Below are 14520 nucleotides of genomic sequence, written 5' to 3' on the forward strand. Positions count from 1 at the left end.
GCTGCCTTGCAGTGGCTCACCTACTGTAGACATGGCTGCTGGAGCTGCTCCCCAGGCTGACGGTGCCGTCCCCAAAGTCCCACAGGTAGGCAACATCTGTGCCAAAGTTGATCCAGCACTCAAAGGCCACACTGGCATTTACCAGAGCTGAGGAGGGGGACGTGAGCCGATTGGCCACAATTTTCTTCTGCACCCTGATGACGTGGGGCTCAGAGACCACACTGCTGATCCTGTTGGAAGCCTTAACCATCACACGATACCTGCAGGATGGGGAAAGGAGGGCAGGGAAGGCAGATGGCAAGACAAGAACAGGGTCGGATCTAGAGAAACCGTCTGCTATACTTCAAGAGGAAGGCGGGGGAGGGGGATGCAGCATTTAATTTGTAAGAACTACAAAACTATCCAGTGATTTTCATCTTATTGAGGAGAAGGGGGTTGATATTTTTGACTACCCCCTCTTCATTATTTAATTCATTTCTCAAAGCAGTAGGGGTAAGCATCATTGCCCTTTCTTAGATGAGGAATTTCTTAGGTCACATGGGTGGCCGAGATAGAATTTGAACCTAGGACTGTCTGCTTCAAAGCCCTACACTGTTTCCCTTAGTTCAAGCTGAAGAGAAATGAACTAAATCTTCCCTTAAATCTTATGTTGAGTTTGCTCCACAGAAGGACCTAGTGGCCCATTATAATACAAATGCAACAGCCATAAAATGCCTTCGGTAGCAGCATGGTGATCTTCAGACTGAATATAGGCTGCGGTACAAACAGCTACTCAGCAGGACTGCTACTTTTACTGACCATTGGGGGATGCTGAGTCTTTTTTTAATGCTTCTTGAAGTTGTCCTCACTGGTGGATCCTCTCCAAAATACCACTCAAATTCCAGGGGTATTGTTTCCTTGGTAACAGCTGTAAATATAACGTCTGTGTCTGTGGCAAACACAGTTCCATTTGTGTAGACAGAGACGGCTGTGGCAAAAGAAAGGAAGGTATGGCTATGTCAACATAGGAGGGCTGGAATCTCCAGAGAAACTAGTACCTCTACTTTCCCACTTGGTCATGGGCTTGAGTGATGGTGAGGAAGCTCTGATATGCATGCAGGTTGGCAGCAAGGATGCAGCTGTGGGCACGCGGTAGGCAGTGCTGGCCCTGGTTCAAAGGCCCCAAAGTGCTTGCACAGGAGGTGCTCCTAAGGCCATAGGGCCAACTCCCTTTGAGATTCTGCTAGAAAGGGTGTGGCACATGGAGCTGGCAGATAACAGCCCCGATAACCCACCTTCCCATTCCTTCAATTGGGAGCCTTAATGCCTGTGGTTTCAGAAAATTCCCAGAACAAATGGCAGATGAACAAAGAACCTGTTCAAGGACAAATGGGGCTCTCCGGCAGAGCCGATAACAAAACCTGCTGCTGCCTACGGCTTTCCTAATCTCAGCTGACCGCGCGAGGGAGGTTTTTGTTAAATCTGGAATTAAAACAAAGACATACATTGCATCTTATACCAGACAGTCATGCTGTGCCAAGCCTGGCTGTCACCCACTTGAGTCTGAGAAATAAAGGACACGTTATATGAAGGAATAGATGGAAAGTGATGTATAACCACAGTGCCTAAAATGAGAAAAAAAGGAGATAAGAGAAAAAGTCTTAAAATTAATTCACTTTTATCATGCAACACACAGTCAGTATTTTTCATTTTTAACTTTCCCCCTTTGAATCTCAATAAATTTCAAAATTCTAAGCATGTGCTCTGAAATCAGACATACCTGGGAAACATAAACTTAATCACAGAATTTCTGTCATTAAATTTTTCTTTGTATATTTTCTCTATCTGAGAACTCCCTGCATGGTATTAAATACGTTAATTCCTTTGAAATATGTTAATTACTTTGATAGATGGCCTTGTTTTTAAAGTATTTCTCAATATGTACACTAAGTAGTCTTCACTTCACAGGAGTTCTTAAATAGGGGTCTAATAAGCCTTGTGCTTTTAAGTCCTATAAGATGTAATGTAAGATTGTGCATATATGTATATATACATGTACACATACCATACACATACCACACATATAGCATATACACACATACATACCATATACACACCATACACAGCATATGCACTATACACATATGCACCACATGTACACACATACCACACATACCCTCCTATGACATACCACATATGCATGTACATATGTATGTACATACATATGGAGGTGGATACCAAACACTGAATCAGATTCTGAAAGAGTACTGTGATGTCTAAGAAGATTTAGATCAACTCATTTATCGTAAAAGGGTATTAAGAAAGGAGGGTTATTTATTATTACTACTGTTCTCCTGCATAATTTTCTCTTTATAAAGAGAAAATACTTGTTTATAACAGAGATAAAGCGGAATGGGTATTCTGTCCTTCATCAATGCATCAGAATTTTTGAAAAATAAATATCATATGACTAAAAATAGATATATGATAAATAAATATCACATGGTCTCATTAACCATGCCTGAAAATTAATTCTGAGCACAATCTGATAATCAAAAGTGTTTAAAAAAAAAGATATAGTTTACAGATTTGCACAAGAATACCCTATTATCAATCTGTAGGGCTGGATGCAAACTTGGACCTTCCTATTCTAAATCCTGGCATGGAACCATCGGAAATTTACAAGAATTGTGCCCTTGCACTGGCTAGACGTGCTGCTTATTTATTCAGGTTTAGATAAGACAAGTCAATATGAATGACCGACCGGCTAGTTAGGGTAGGCAAACAGGTTAAAAAAATCGTTCCGTATGTATGTCATAACTTCTTGGATGGAGAGTTTCTCACTAGTCTGATTATAAACAGGCACAGCCACTGTGTGGAACAGCTGGAAAGAATTCTTACATGGATGAGTTCACTGAGACTCATCCCTTCATTGGATCCTCCTTTCTCCTGTTTCTGGGAAATGTGACCCCATCATCCCACCCATGTAGGCTGGGCACTTTGGGAGTGCCTCTGGCTGGCTCCCCATTTGCTTTGTTGCAAAGTGTAGGGACTCTTTTTTCTACAGTAAGTGGCTGGAGTTCCCCATTCCCACCCCCAATGGCCTCTGAGCTTCCGGCCCCTCCCTGTACAAAACTGACATGAAGCGAATACCTCCCTTACAGGTAGCTGTGCGGATAAAGTGGGGTGACACGAGTGAGGCGTTAGCAGTGGATAAAGTGGAATGGATATTTTGTCCTTCATCAATGCATTAGTGTGCACCTGGCACACTCAGTGAGCACCGGATGCTTTCTCAATTCTGTTTTAGCTCAAGGCCATGCTGTCTGACCAAAATGTGCCTCCAGCCCGTGCTGCAAGGCTCATCACGTATGCCAGCTCCCACCTCAGATGTGCCCTGTCCCCACAGTTAGATAAAGTTCCTCTCTCCTAAAATCTCCCAGCCCCTTAGCCATATCCTTCCTAAGCATTTTTAATGTCGTGTCTCATCTTGCTCCTATGCATATCTTAATATTTTCACTAAGATAATAGATTCCTTGAGATGAAGACTTTGTATGACTTTATCTTCATGTTCCCTCAGAACACAGTATTCTGCAAGACATATTTTCTGAATTAGGGAAGAATGAATGAAGGATGTTGTATCAAATTTAGAACTGCTATAACTTGAACAGTATAAGTAAAGCGGAGGTACCCTGCTTCATTTATAGTTGAAGTGTGCTTGCTCAGACTCCAGACATAGGTCTTACTTTTCTGATTCACTTGGGAGTCAGCAAAGACAAGCACTTCATCTTCATGGACACTGCTGGAGTTCATGAATGCAGACACGGCCTCATGGCCAATCTCCACATAATAAGGCCCAAGCTCCACTTCGGTTCCATGAAACCCATTATAAATAACAGCCTTGAGCATATAGACTCCTTCTGGAAAAATAAGAAAGAACGGACATTTGATGAATTTTTAATAACAAGCATAACAGTTAACATTTGTAGAATGGTCAAAATGGGGTGACTAATATGGGAACTGATACAGGAGAAGTGATCTTTCTTGTCTCTTGTAGCAGCAGGGCCATTTCATGGGCATGTGACCCATACAGTTGCACAGAGCCCCACACGCAACGGAGCTATGTGAGTGATTTAATGCTCTGCTATCTTGAAATTCTTCATAATTATTTTTAGCAAGGAGTCCTGCATTTTCATTTTCCACTGGGCCTTGTGAATTACGTTGCCAATCGTCTGCAGTAGGAAATATTCATAACGAAGAAAATAGATATTAGTTATCCCACAGCTAGACAAATAATACTTAAACAGCCAAATGGGAATATATCAAATAACTATGATGATGGATGACAAAAATGGTCCCAAACCCTTACCCGTTTTTCACACACTTACAATACAACTATAATATGACTCTGTGGCTCCTCTCATTAAGTGGAGAAGACTATTGCTTCACCCCTCGAATCAGTGCTAATCATATGGCCAGTGGATTTTCAAAGTGCTTGCACACTGGGGCTTGCCCTCTCTTTCTTGTCTTGGGACCTCTGTCATTGTCATTGGGACCATGTCATTTCCATGTGAATAGCCTGGCCTAGTCTGCTGAAGGATGAGAGACACATGACTGAGTCTCCCCATGGCCCCAGCCAAGGGTCAGTCTCCTCCAGGAGAAGAGCCAGCTGGCTGATTGGCAGCTGGCTGCAGATCTGTGAGTGAGCCCCTCTAAGACCATCTCAGACCTGAAGAACTCCCAGCAGAACTGGGAGCTGAATAAAAGGTTATGTTTTAAGGCACTAAGTTTAGGGTGGCTTGTTACACAGCAATAGACTATCAATACAATTCCACTGAACTGGAAAGACATCAGCAATTCTCTAACCTCAACTCCCTACACAATATTTTTAAACTGTACATTTGATCATGTCATTCCCAGGCTTGAAAATGTTAAGTGATTCCTCATGCGTCACAGGAGCAAATCTGTACCTGAGCCCTTCCCCCTCAGCTGAGCTGGTCCCAATCACTCATCCTTGACTCCACCAGGTCCACACCTGATGTATCAGCCACACAAAACCAGGCTCCACTGCTCAGACGGCCGGTCTCCATCACAAATATGCCCCTGTGCAGGCTTCTCTCAGTTTACAACGTCCTTCTTTGTGCCTCCATCTGGCCAACGTGCACCTACCATGAGCCTCTTTGAATGACCCAGGCAGAATCACTGGCTTCACCCGGTGTCTGACTACGGAACGTGGGCCGGGTTTCCCTCTCAGACTCACTACATTCTCTGTCTTTCTTGTCCTCAAACCTCATCACAGAACACTTAGTACACACATAATAAATGTTTATCAAAGGACCAATCAAGTTTACAGAATGGAATACTGAAGCTTGAAAGGTTAAACAATGTGCTGTAGGCCTAGAGTATGCAATGCTTTCTTAGGAATTAAGATAGTCATTTCTCTCTTCACTTGCTGCATCCAAATTATATGGAATAATATGTGGATCTACTAGCAGCATAAGAAGAAGAAAAAAGGGAATGATCTTAAAGAGTAAAAGTCTGTCTCTGGGGAAGAATAGTGAACATGGTAGCATGCAGGAGGATTTGGGAATACTGTGATAAGCAGAGGCCAGAGAGAAGGGCATCCTACTCTAAGCACAACTCAGATTAACATGTAGAAGAAATAGGTACACTTTCCCAAATTGTATTCTCATCTTGGAAGCTATATCTCAAATGTTGAGACAACATTCATAACTCTATTGCAATTTTCTTACAATATTGCTCCTCTTAACTGTGTCCAAAATAATTTTGCACACGAATTTTAATGACAAGTAGAAAGTGAAATAGATAGCCATGCAGGTCATCCCATGCACAGGAACCAGAACTTAACTAAGAGTGTGCTACGTGTTGTTTCATGTCAAAAGGCAGATTTCACAACCACAAGTTAGAAAAGGCAGTTTATATAATAGTTAAGAATACACTCCACGGACTCAGAGGAATTTGGCATTGGAAATCTTTGTGACCAAATCTTAGGCATATCTTACTTTCTTTCTTTCTTTTTTTTTTTTTTTTTTTTTTGAGACGGAGTCTCGCTCTGTCACCCAGGCTAAAGTGCAGTGGCGTGATCTTGGCTTACTGCAAGCTCTGCCTCCCAGGTTCACGCCATTCTCCTGCCTCAGCCTCCTGAGTAGCTGGGACTACAGGTGCTCGCCACCATGCCTGGCTAATTTTGTTTTTGTGTTTTTAGTAGAGACGGGGTTTCACCGTGTTAGCCAGGATGGTCTCGATCTCCTGACCTCGTGATCCACCCGCCTCGGCCTCCCAAAGTGCTGGGATTACAGGCGTGAGCCACCGCACCCAGCCAGGCATATCTTACTTTCAAGTTGACTTTTTTTTGAGATAGAGTCTCACTCTGTTGCCCAGGCTGGAGTGCAGTGGCATGATCTCAGCTCACTGCAACCTCTGCCTCCCGGGTTCAAGCGATTCTCCTGCCTCACCCTCCCAAGTAGCTCGGATTACAGGTGTCCGCCACCACGCCCAGCTGATTGTGTGTGTGTGTGTGTGTATTTTTAGTAGAGACAGGATTTCACCATGTTGGCCAAGCTGGTCTTGAACTCCTGACCTCAGGTGATCCACCTCAGCCTCCCAAAGTGCTGGGATTACAGGCATGAACCACTGCACCTAGCCTCAAGTTGACTTTAGACTTAACCCCTGATAGAAGATGTAATACTGATATAGTTTGGATGTTTACCTCTCCCTAATCTAATGTGTCGAATTGTAATACCCAAAGTTGGAGGTAGAGCTTGGTGGGAGGTGACTGGATGATGGGAGTGGATTTCTCATGAATGGTTTAGTACCATCCTTTGGTGGTGTCCTTGCGATAGTGAGTGACTTCTCTTGAAATCTGGCTATTTAAAAGTGTGTGGCATCTCACTCTCTCTCGTTTCTGCTTTCACTGTGTGATGTGCCTGCTGCCCTGTAGCCTTCTACCATGCTTCCTGAAGCCTCCCCAGAATCTGAGCAAATGTCGGCACCATGCTTCTTGTAAAGCCTGCAGAACCGTGAGCCAATTAAGCTTCTTTTCTTTATAAGTTACCCAGTTTGAAGTATTTCTTTATAGCAATTGGAGAATGGCCTAATACAAATACCAATTCCTTACTTTACTCATAAAACAACAAAAGAAACCAATGAATATGTATCAAAGTTGCAGATGCTTAAAATTATTATAATAGAGCAAGTCCTGATGTGAAATAGAGATATAGTTAGCCTTCTACTTAATCTTCTAGGAGTTAATCCAAAAACAAAAAGGAAAACAGTGAATAAAAATAAAAACTTTTTCTCTCTTTGTTTAGTGAAACTAGGAGGTAGCTAGCATGTTTAGAATACAAAATAGATGCAAAAACTGCTAAAAGCGGCAAATATCAAGCATGCATGAACAGGAACCATATTGAAGGAAGAAAACAGAAAACGTCCTAAAGTGAGAACTCAGTTGCCAAAGGGCCCAGTGGCTGTGAATATCATCAACACACATACATGTGTGTACGCAACACACACACACACACACACTCCACCTGCAGTTAGTTCAGAAAAAAACGCAACTCTTTAAATTATGAGTAATGCTGTGAAGAAAAAAAAAAAAGAAAGGAAGAAAGAAACGAAAGCAGGAAAGAAGAAGGGAGGGAAGGATAAAGGGAGAAAAGGAGGGAGAAAAGACCATTCAGCACGTACAAGATACTATAAGAGTCAAGAGGGAAAATTCAGGAAATACTCATAATAGATTAAGATGATTTATCAGAAAAACACTGTCCACAAGAACAGGACTGAACAACTTGAGGAATCCTTATCTTCTGAGATGCAAGACCAGAGAGCATCTGGTCTTGGAAGGAAACAAAGTCAACATTTTAGAGTATAATGGAGAATGGAAATTGTAGAACACAAAAGAAGGGATGCAGAGGAAAATATGAGGAAAGCGGATCAGATGAAAAAGGAAAAACAAAAAAGATTTGAAAAGACAAAAGAGAACTAATAGAGGTATGCCAGTCTCCCAAAAAGAAAGCTGACATATTGGAATAGAAACAATGTAAAGATCTAATTCAAGAAATCTTTCCTGAAACAAAGGACACATTGAAAAGGTACATCATGTGCTGGAGACAGGTGACCCAGAGTGGCCAGCACTTAGACACGTGCTGGCAAAGCTGCTGGAGTTGCAAATAAAGAAATAACTACCGGCTGGGCGTGGTGGCTCAGACCTGTGATCCTAGCACTTTGGGAGGCTGAGGCGGGTGGATCGCTTGAGGTCAGGAGTTTGAGCCTGGCCTGGCCAACATGGTGAAATGCCATCTCTACTAAAAATACAAAAATCAGCCAGGCGTGGTGGTGTATGCCTGTAATCCTAGCTACCTGGGAGGCTGAGGCATGAGAATCGCTTGAACCCAGGAGACGGAGGTTGCAGTGAGCCGAGATCATGCCACTGTACTCCAGCCTGGGCAACAGAGTGAGACTGTGTCTCAAAAAAAAAAAAAAAAAAAAGAAATAATTCTCTTGACAATCACAGAAAAACATTAATCAATGAGGGGGAAAAAAGAAGGCTGACTTTGGAATCACCACAAGGTAAGAAAGACAGAATGGAGAATTTCAGGGAGGCTTCTTCAGACAGAGTGTCAGGGCCACCAGCTGAATTTCTGATTCAGTAGGTCTGCAGTGGGCCTGAGACTCTGTATTCTAAGCCAGTCTCAGGTGGTCATGATGCTGCTGGGCCAAACTTGGAGAACCATGGTTACAGGAGAGAACAGAATGGAAAGACAACCAGATTCCCCAGGAAAAGAACATGTGTCCGAGGAGTCCAGAGCCAGCACACTGTCCTTCCAACATAATGGCAGCAACAGTTTTGAATATGGGAACTTAGAGGAAGCTTATCGCATGAATTTTCCTAAAAAAATCTACTAGAGGACAAACTTCAGACAACCAAACAGGAATACCATGCCAAAAAAAAGCTGAAGTGAGGACCGAATATATTAGCTCTAGAACCGGAACTAAGACTAATGTGGGAAAGCAGGTTGATATGATTTGGATCTGTGCCCCCACCAAATCTCATGTCGAATTGCATTCCCCAGTATTGAAGGTTGGGCCTTCAGCACTGGCGGTGAGGAGGTGGGTGGTCATTGGATGATGGTGGCAGATTTCTCATGAATGGTTTAGTGTCACCCCCAATCCCTGCCACTTGGTACTGTCCTCATGATAGTGAGTTCTCATGAGATCTGGTCTTTTAAAAGTGTGTGGCACCTCCCCACTCTCTTGCTCCTACTCCAGCTATGTAACGTGTGTGTTCCCTGTTCGCTTTCTGCCATGATTGTAAGTTTCCTGAGGCTTCCCCAGAAGCTGAGCAGATGCCCACATCAATGTTTCCTATACAGTCTGCAGAACTGTGAGCCAATTAAATCTCTTTTCTTTATAAATTATCCAATGTCAGGTATTTCTTTATAGCAATGCAAGAACAAACTAATACATAAGTAGCAGAAAAAAAGGTAAACATTTCATGTTCTGACAATGTAGAAATCATACAGTAAACGAAATTTGGGCTGGGGAAGAGAAGAGGTAGGAGCTGTGGAATAATGCAGATTGCCTCATTAGTAATTGCTGGAAATCAAAAGACATGAAGATTTAACAAAGCAATTAAGAAAGGTGAAAGCATATATGAGAAAAAAATGAGTAAAATTGGTGATAAAGAAGAGAGAAGGGAAGAGGAAGATGGGAAATATTCTAATTTCATCATTGCTCATAGTTGCTGATGAATGGATACGCTAAAGAAACAGAGGAATAAGGACATTTTATAAATAAAAGAGGTCAACTAAAACAAGGCACAAACCTTTCAAGTATCAGAAGGCTAACTCAGATGAACATACAAAAGAAAGAAAAGACTATTTAATGAAATGTATTTTAAAATGCACACAGAGCCCATAATGTAAAATATGACAAACATCTGTCATTTCAATAAAGACAAAAATCACTAAACTCACGTATCTCAAATAAGAATGATCAGAATGATTCACACAGCAAAGCCAAGTCCATTGTAGAGAAACATCTAGGACAGTGATTCCAAAAGGTGGCAAATGAAATAATCTCCAAAATTGTGAGAGGCTGTGTGATGAGGTGGGAGTGCCCATGCTGCAGGGGTCTTCATAGGCAAGGCAGGGCAGAAGACACAAAGGAAGAGGCTTGGGCCACCTGGGTTGTTCAAGGAATTGGGATTTCCAGTGAAAAGGGTAAAACAGGGTTATGTTTTCCTACTCAGGACAGAGGGCCAGCCATGTGGGAGGATCACCCAGAATCCTGATCCTCAACCTCATCTTACCCAATGTTTGCCTCTCTCTCTCCCTCCCTCTCCATCTGTTTTCCTTTCTCTCCCCTTCCTCCCTCTCTTTCTCTCTCTCTTTTCTCCCCCCCAACATCCCCTCTCCCTCATCAGCCTTTCCCACTGGTGGGTGGGGTGTGGTTATGAGGACCACGGAAAAGGGTGAGCAAAGGGGCTCAGCAGATAGCAGATACCTGGAGCCAGCCCACACTCCCCATACAGGAGGGACACAGGGCTGCAACTCCCTGTAACCTCCTGAGCAGCCATGGATTTTTATTCCTAACACTGACCACATTTGAAGCCATAAAGACAACATCAGGACTTAAAGTTAAAACAGCAGAGAAAACATTTGCTTATCATGCTACATTAAAACTAGAAATTAATAATGAAAGCAGTTCACAAAAGAGGCCACATGACGTGAAAATTTTAAATGTAAATAATAACTAATTTAGCATCTGAGAAAGAAAAGGAGCTTTTATCTGAGGAATGCAAACCTCCTCTAAATGATCAGTCCCCAGAGGCGCGTGGGAATGAGACAGCAGTCACAGACCACTTCCCTCCTTGGGCTAAGGAATCCTGTCTTAAAACTGCTAGCTATCCCATGAGTGGCTATAAATTAACCTAACAATGCCACACACAGGACACCGTAGCCCATAGAGTGTATAGCCAATCACTAATCAATGTCATCTGTGTAAACCAATGAAAATTCCTGACAAACAGCTTTATATCAGCCCACTCCTTGTGGCCTCTTTTTGCTTTTAAAAACATACTGGTGACAAAGGCAGAAATAAGCTCATATCCAAGGTTACTGGGGTCTGAGTCTTCCAGGCAGCTGTCTTCACTTTGGCACAAGTAAACATTTAAAGTTGTGTTTTGTGTCTCTGCTTCTTTATAGGTGGACATATCCAACTGAAAATGTAAAAGATGAAAAAAAAAATACCTATAAAAGCAAAAAGAAGAAAATAAAGATAAAAGTGGAAATTAATAAACTAGGGGAAAATGTGGAATAAACAAAATCTGAAAGCTAGTTCTTTAAATAAACTAATGAAAATTTACCCAACCAATTAAGGAAAGAAAAAGAAATAAAATGAAATAAAAATGATAGAAGAAAATACAGACACCAATTAAAATAAAAGAACTATAAGAGCCTATTTTGCTCATCTCTATGCAAAAAAAAATGTTAAAACCTAGATTAAATAGATAATTATACAAGAAAAAATAACTTGAAAGAACTAACTAGTGGAGAAATTAAAATTCTTAACAGATGAATTTCCATAGAAGACACAGAAGAAGGTATCAGTGAGCTACTCCAACGGCAGTAAGAAGAAAGTACCAGTCCCAGAGGGTTAAAAAGGAAATTCTCCAAAATAGAATACATATTTCCGATGCTATTCAAACTGTTTCAGGACAAATAAAAGACAAAGAAAACTTTCACACAGCACTGATATCAAAGACTAAAACTACTGCACAAAAATCAATGACTAGAAATTGTTCTGCACCAGCCATTTGAAGGTGATCCAGTACCTATCTACCTACCTGTCATTGAGGAGAAAAGCTATAATGAGGCAACTGGAAAATTGGACTATTTTTCAACTGCATTTGCAAATGCCTTTAAGGATTTTGGCATTTAGAATCATAGGTCTTGCTGTTACCTTCTGAGTTCTTTCTAGGGTTGACCTATTCATTAAGTGGAACTCGGGTTCTAAGATTTAGGTGCCCTAGTCCACTTTTTATAAATAAATAAATAAATAAATAAATAAATAAATAAATAAATAAATGGGGGATCACAGTGGATGGGAGGCAGGACTAGATTGCAGCTCCAACTTGGATGGACAGAGCAGTGTGTGGAGGCTCGCATAGTGAATTTTTGCTCCAGAACGACTACAGGAATAAATCAGGAAAGCTGAGAGGACCCACAAACTCCCTGAAGTAAGTGGATTGCTCCTGTGGGACCCAGGAGACACCCCAAATACTGTGCTGGTATACATGGCTGAGAGACTCACAAATGGTTCACATCACAGTACTCTGTGCAAACAACCCCCAGTACCAGCCTGGAACCTGGTAGACTTGCTGGGTGGCTAGATCCAGAAGAGAGATAACAATCACTACAGCTCAGCTCTCAGGAAGCCACATCCATAGGAAAAGGGGGTGAGTACTACATCAAGGGAGCACCCACAGGACAAAAGAATCTGAACAACAGCCTTCAGCCCTAGACCTTCCCTCTGACAGAGCCTACCCAAATGAGAAGGAACCAGAAAACCAACTCTGGTAATATGACAAAACAAGGTTCTTTAACACCTCCAAAAAATCACACTAGCTCACCAGCAAGGACCCCAAATCAAGAAGAAATCCCCAATTTACCTTAAAAAGAATAGGAGGTTAGTTATTAAGCTAATTAGGGAGGCACCAGAGAAAGGCAAAGCCCAGTGTAAGGAAATCCAAAAAATGATACAAGAAGTGAAGGAGAAATACTCAAGGAAACAGATAGCATAAATAAAAAACAATCAAAACTTCAGGAAACAATGGACACACTTATAGAAATGCAAAATGCTCTGAAAAGTCTCAGCAATAGAATTGAGCAAGTAAAAGAAAGAAATTCAGAGCTCAAAGACAAGGTCTTTGAATTAACCCAATTCAACAAAGACAAAGAAAAAAGAATAAGAAAATAAGAATAAAGCCTCCAAGAAGTCTGGGATTATGTTAAATAACCAAACCTAAGAATAGTCAGTGTTCCTGAGGAAGAAGAGAAATCTAAAAGTTTGGAAAACATATGTTGGGGAATAATTGAGGGGAATAAACTTCCCCAGCCTTGCTAGAGACCCAGACATCCAAATACAAGAAGCACAAAGAACACCTGGGAAATTCATCACAAAAAGATCATTGCCTAGGCACACTGTCATTGAGTTATCTAAAATTAAGATGAAGGAAAGAATCTGAAGAGATGTGAGACAAAAGCACCAGGTAACTTATAAAGGAAAACCTATCAGATTAGCAGCAGATTTCTCAGCAGAAACCCTATAAGCTGGAAGGGTTTGGTCAGTCTCTTCAAATAAAACAATTATCAGACAAGAATTTTGTATCTAGCAAAACTAAGCTTCATATATGAAGAAAAGATACAGTCTTTTTCAGACAAACAAATGCTGACAGAATTCACCACTACCAAGCTACCACTACAAGAACTGCTAAAAGGAGCTCCAAATCTTGAAACAAATCCTGGAAACACATCAAAATAGAACCTCTTTAAAGCATAAATCTCACAGGACCTATACAACAAAACTACAATTTAAAAAACCAAAAACCAATAACCAAAGTATACAGGCAACAAATAGCATGATGAATGGAACGGTACCTCACATTTGGATACTAACGTTGAATGTAAATGACCTAAATGCTCCACTTAAAGGATACAGAATAGCAGAATGGATAAGAATTCACCAACCAACGATCTGCTGACTTCAAGAGACTCACCTAACACATAAGGACTTGTACAAACTTAAGGTAAAGTGGTAGAAAAAGACATTTCATGTGAACAAACACCAAAAGCAAGCAAGAGTAGCTATTCTCATATCAAACAAAACAAACTTTAAAGCAACAGCAGTTAAAAGAGACAAAGAAGGACATTATATAATGATAAAAGAAGCACATTACATAAGGATAAAAGGCCTTGTCCAACAGGAAAATATCACAATCCTAAACATATATGCACCTAACACTGGAGCTCCCAAATTTGTAAAACAATTACTAATAGACCTAAGAAATGAGATAGACAGCAACACAATAATAGTGGGGGATTTCAATACTCCACTGACAGCACTAGACAGGTCATCAAGACAGAAAGTCAACAAAAAAAACAATGGATTTAAACTATACCCTGGAACAAATGGACTTAACAGATATGTACAGAACATTCCATCCAACATACACAGAATATACGTTCTATTCAATAGTGCATAGAACTTTCTCCAAGATAGACCATATGATAGGCCACAAAACAAGCCTCAATAAATTTAAGAAAATTGAAATTGTATCAAGCACTCTCTCAGACCACAGTGGAATAAAACTGGAAATCAACTCCAAAAGGAACCTTCAAAACCATGCAAATATGTAGAAATTAAATAACCTGCTCCTGAGTGATCACTGGGTCAAAAATGAAATCAAGATGGAAATTTAAAAATTCTTCAAACTGAACCACAATAGTGACACAACGTATCAAA

General features: G+C 41.1%; 1 protein-coding gene across 1 annotated transcript in view; it reads right to left on the bottom strand.

Annotated features, from left to right (window-relative positions):
• PKD1L1 (polycystin 1 like 1, transient receptor potential channel interacting) overlaps positions 1 to 14520 on the bottom strand; it is a 162778-nt gene that overhangs the window by 118095 nt on the left and 30163 nt on the right. Inside the window, exons 8-11 of the mRNA XM_063708537.1 lie at positions 3723 to 3896; positions 1485 to 1604; positions 799 to 967; positions 21 to 260 (exon numbers count right to left, since the gene is read on the bottom strand). Of these exons, the coding sequence (XP_063564607.1) occupies positions 21 to 260; positions 799 to 967; positions 1485 to 1604; positions 3723 to 3896 (703 nt within the window). The remainder of the gene's footprint in view (positions 1 to 20; positions 261 to 798; positions 968 to 1484; positions 1605 to 3722; positions 3897 to 14520) is intronic.

The sequence above is a fragment of the Gorilla gorilla genome, chromosome 6 (assembly GCF_029281585.2).
Source record: "Gorilla gorilla gorilla isolate KB3781 chromosome 6, NHGRI_mGorGor1-v2.1_pri, whole genome shotgun sequence".
In the NCBI taxonomy this organism is placed as follows: Eukaryota; Metazoa; Chordata; class Mammalia; order Primates; family Hominidae; genus Gorilla; species Gorilla gorilla.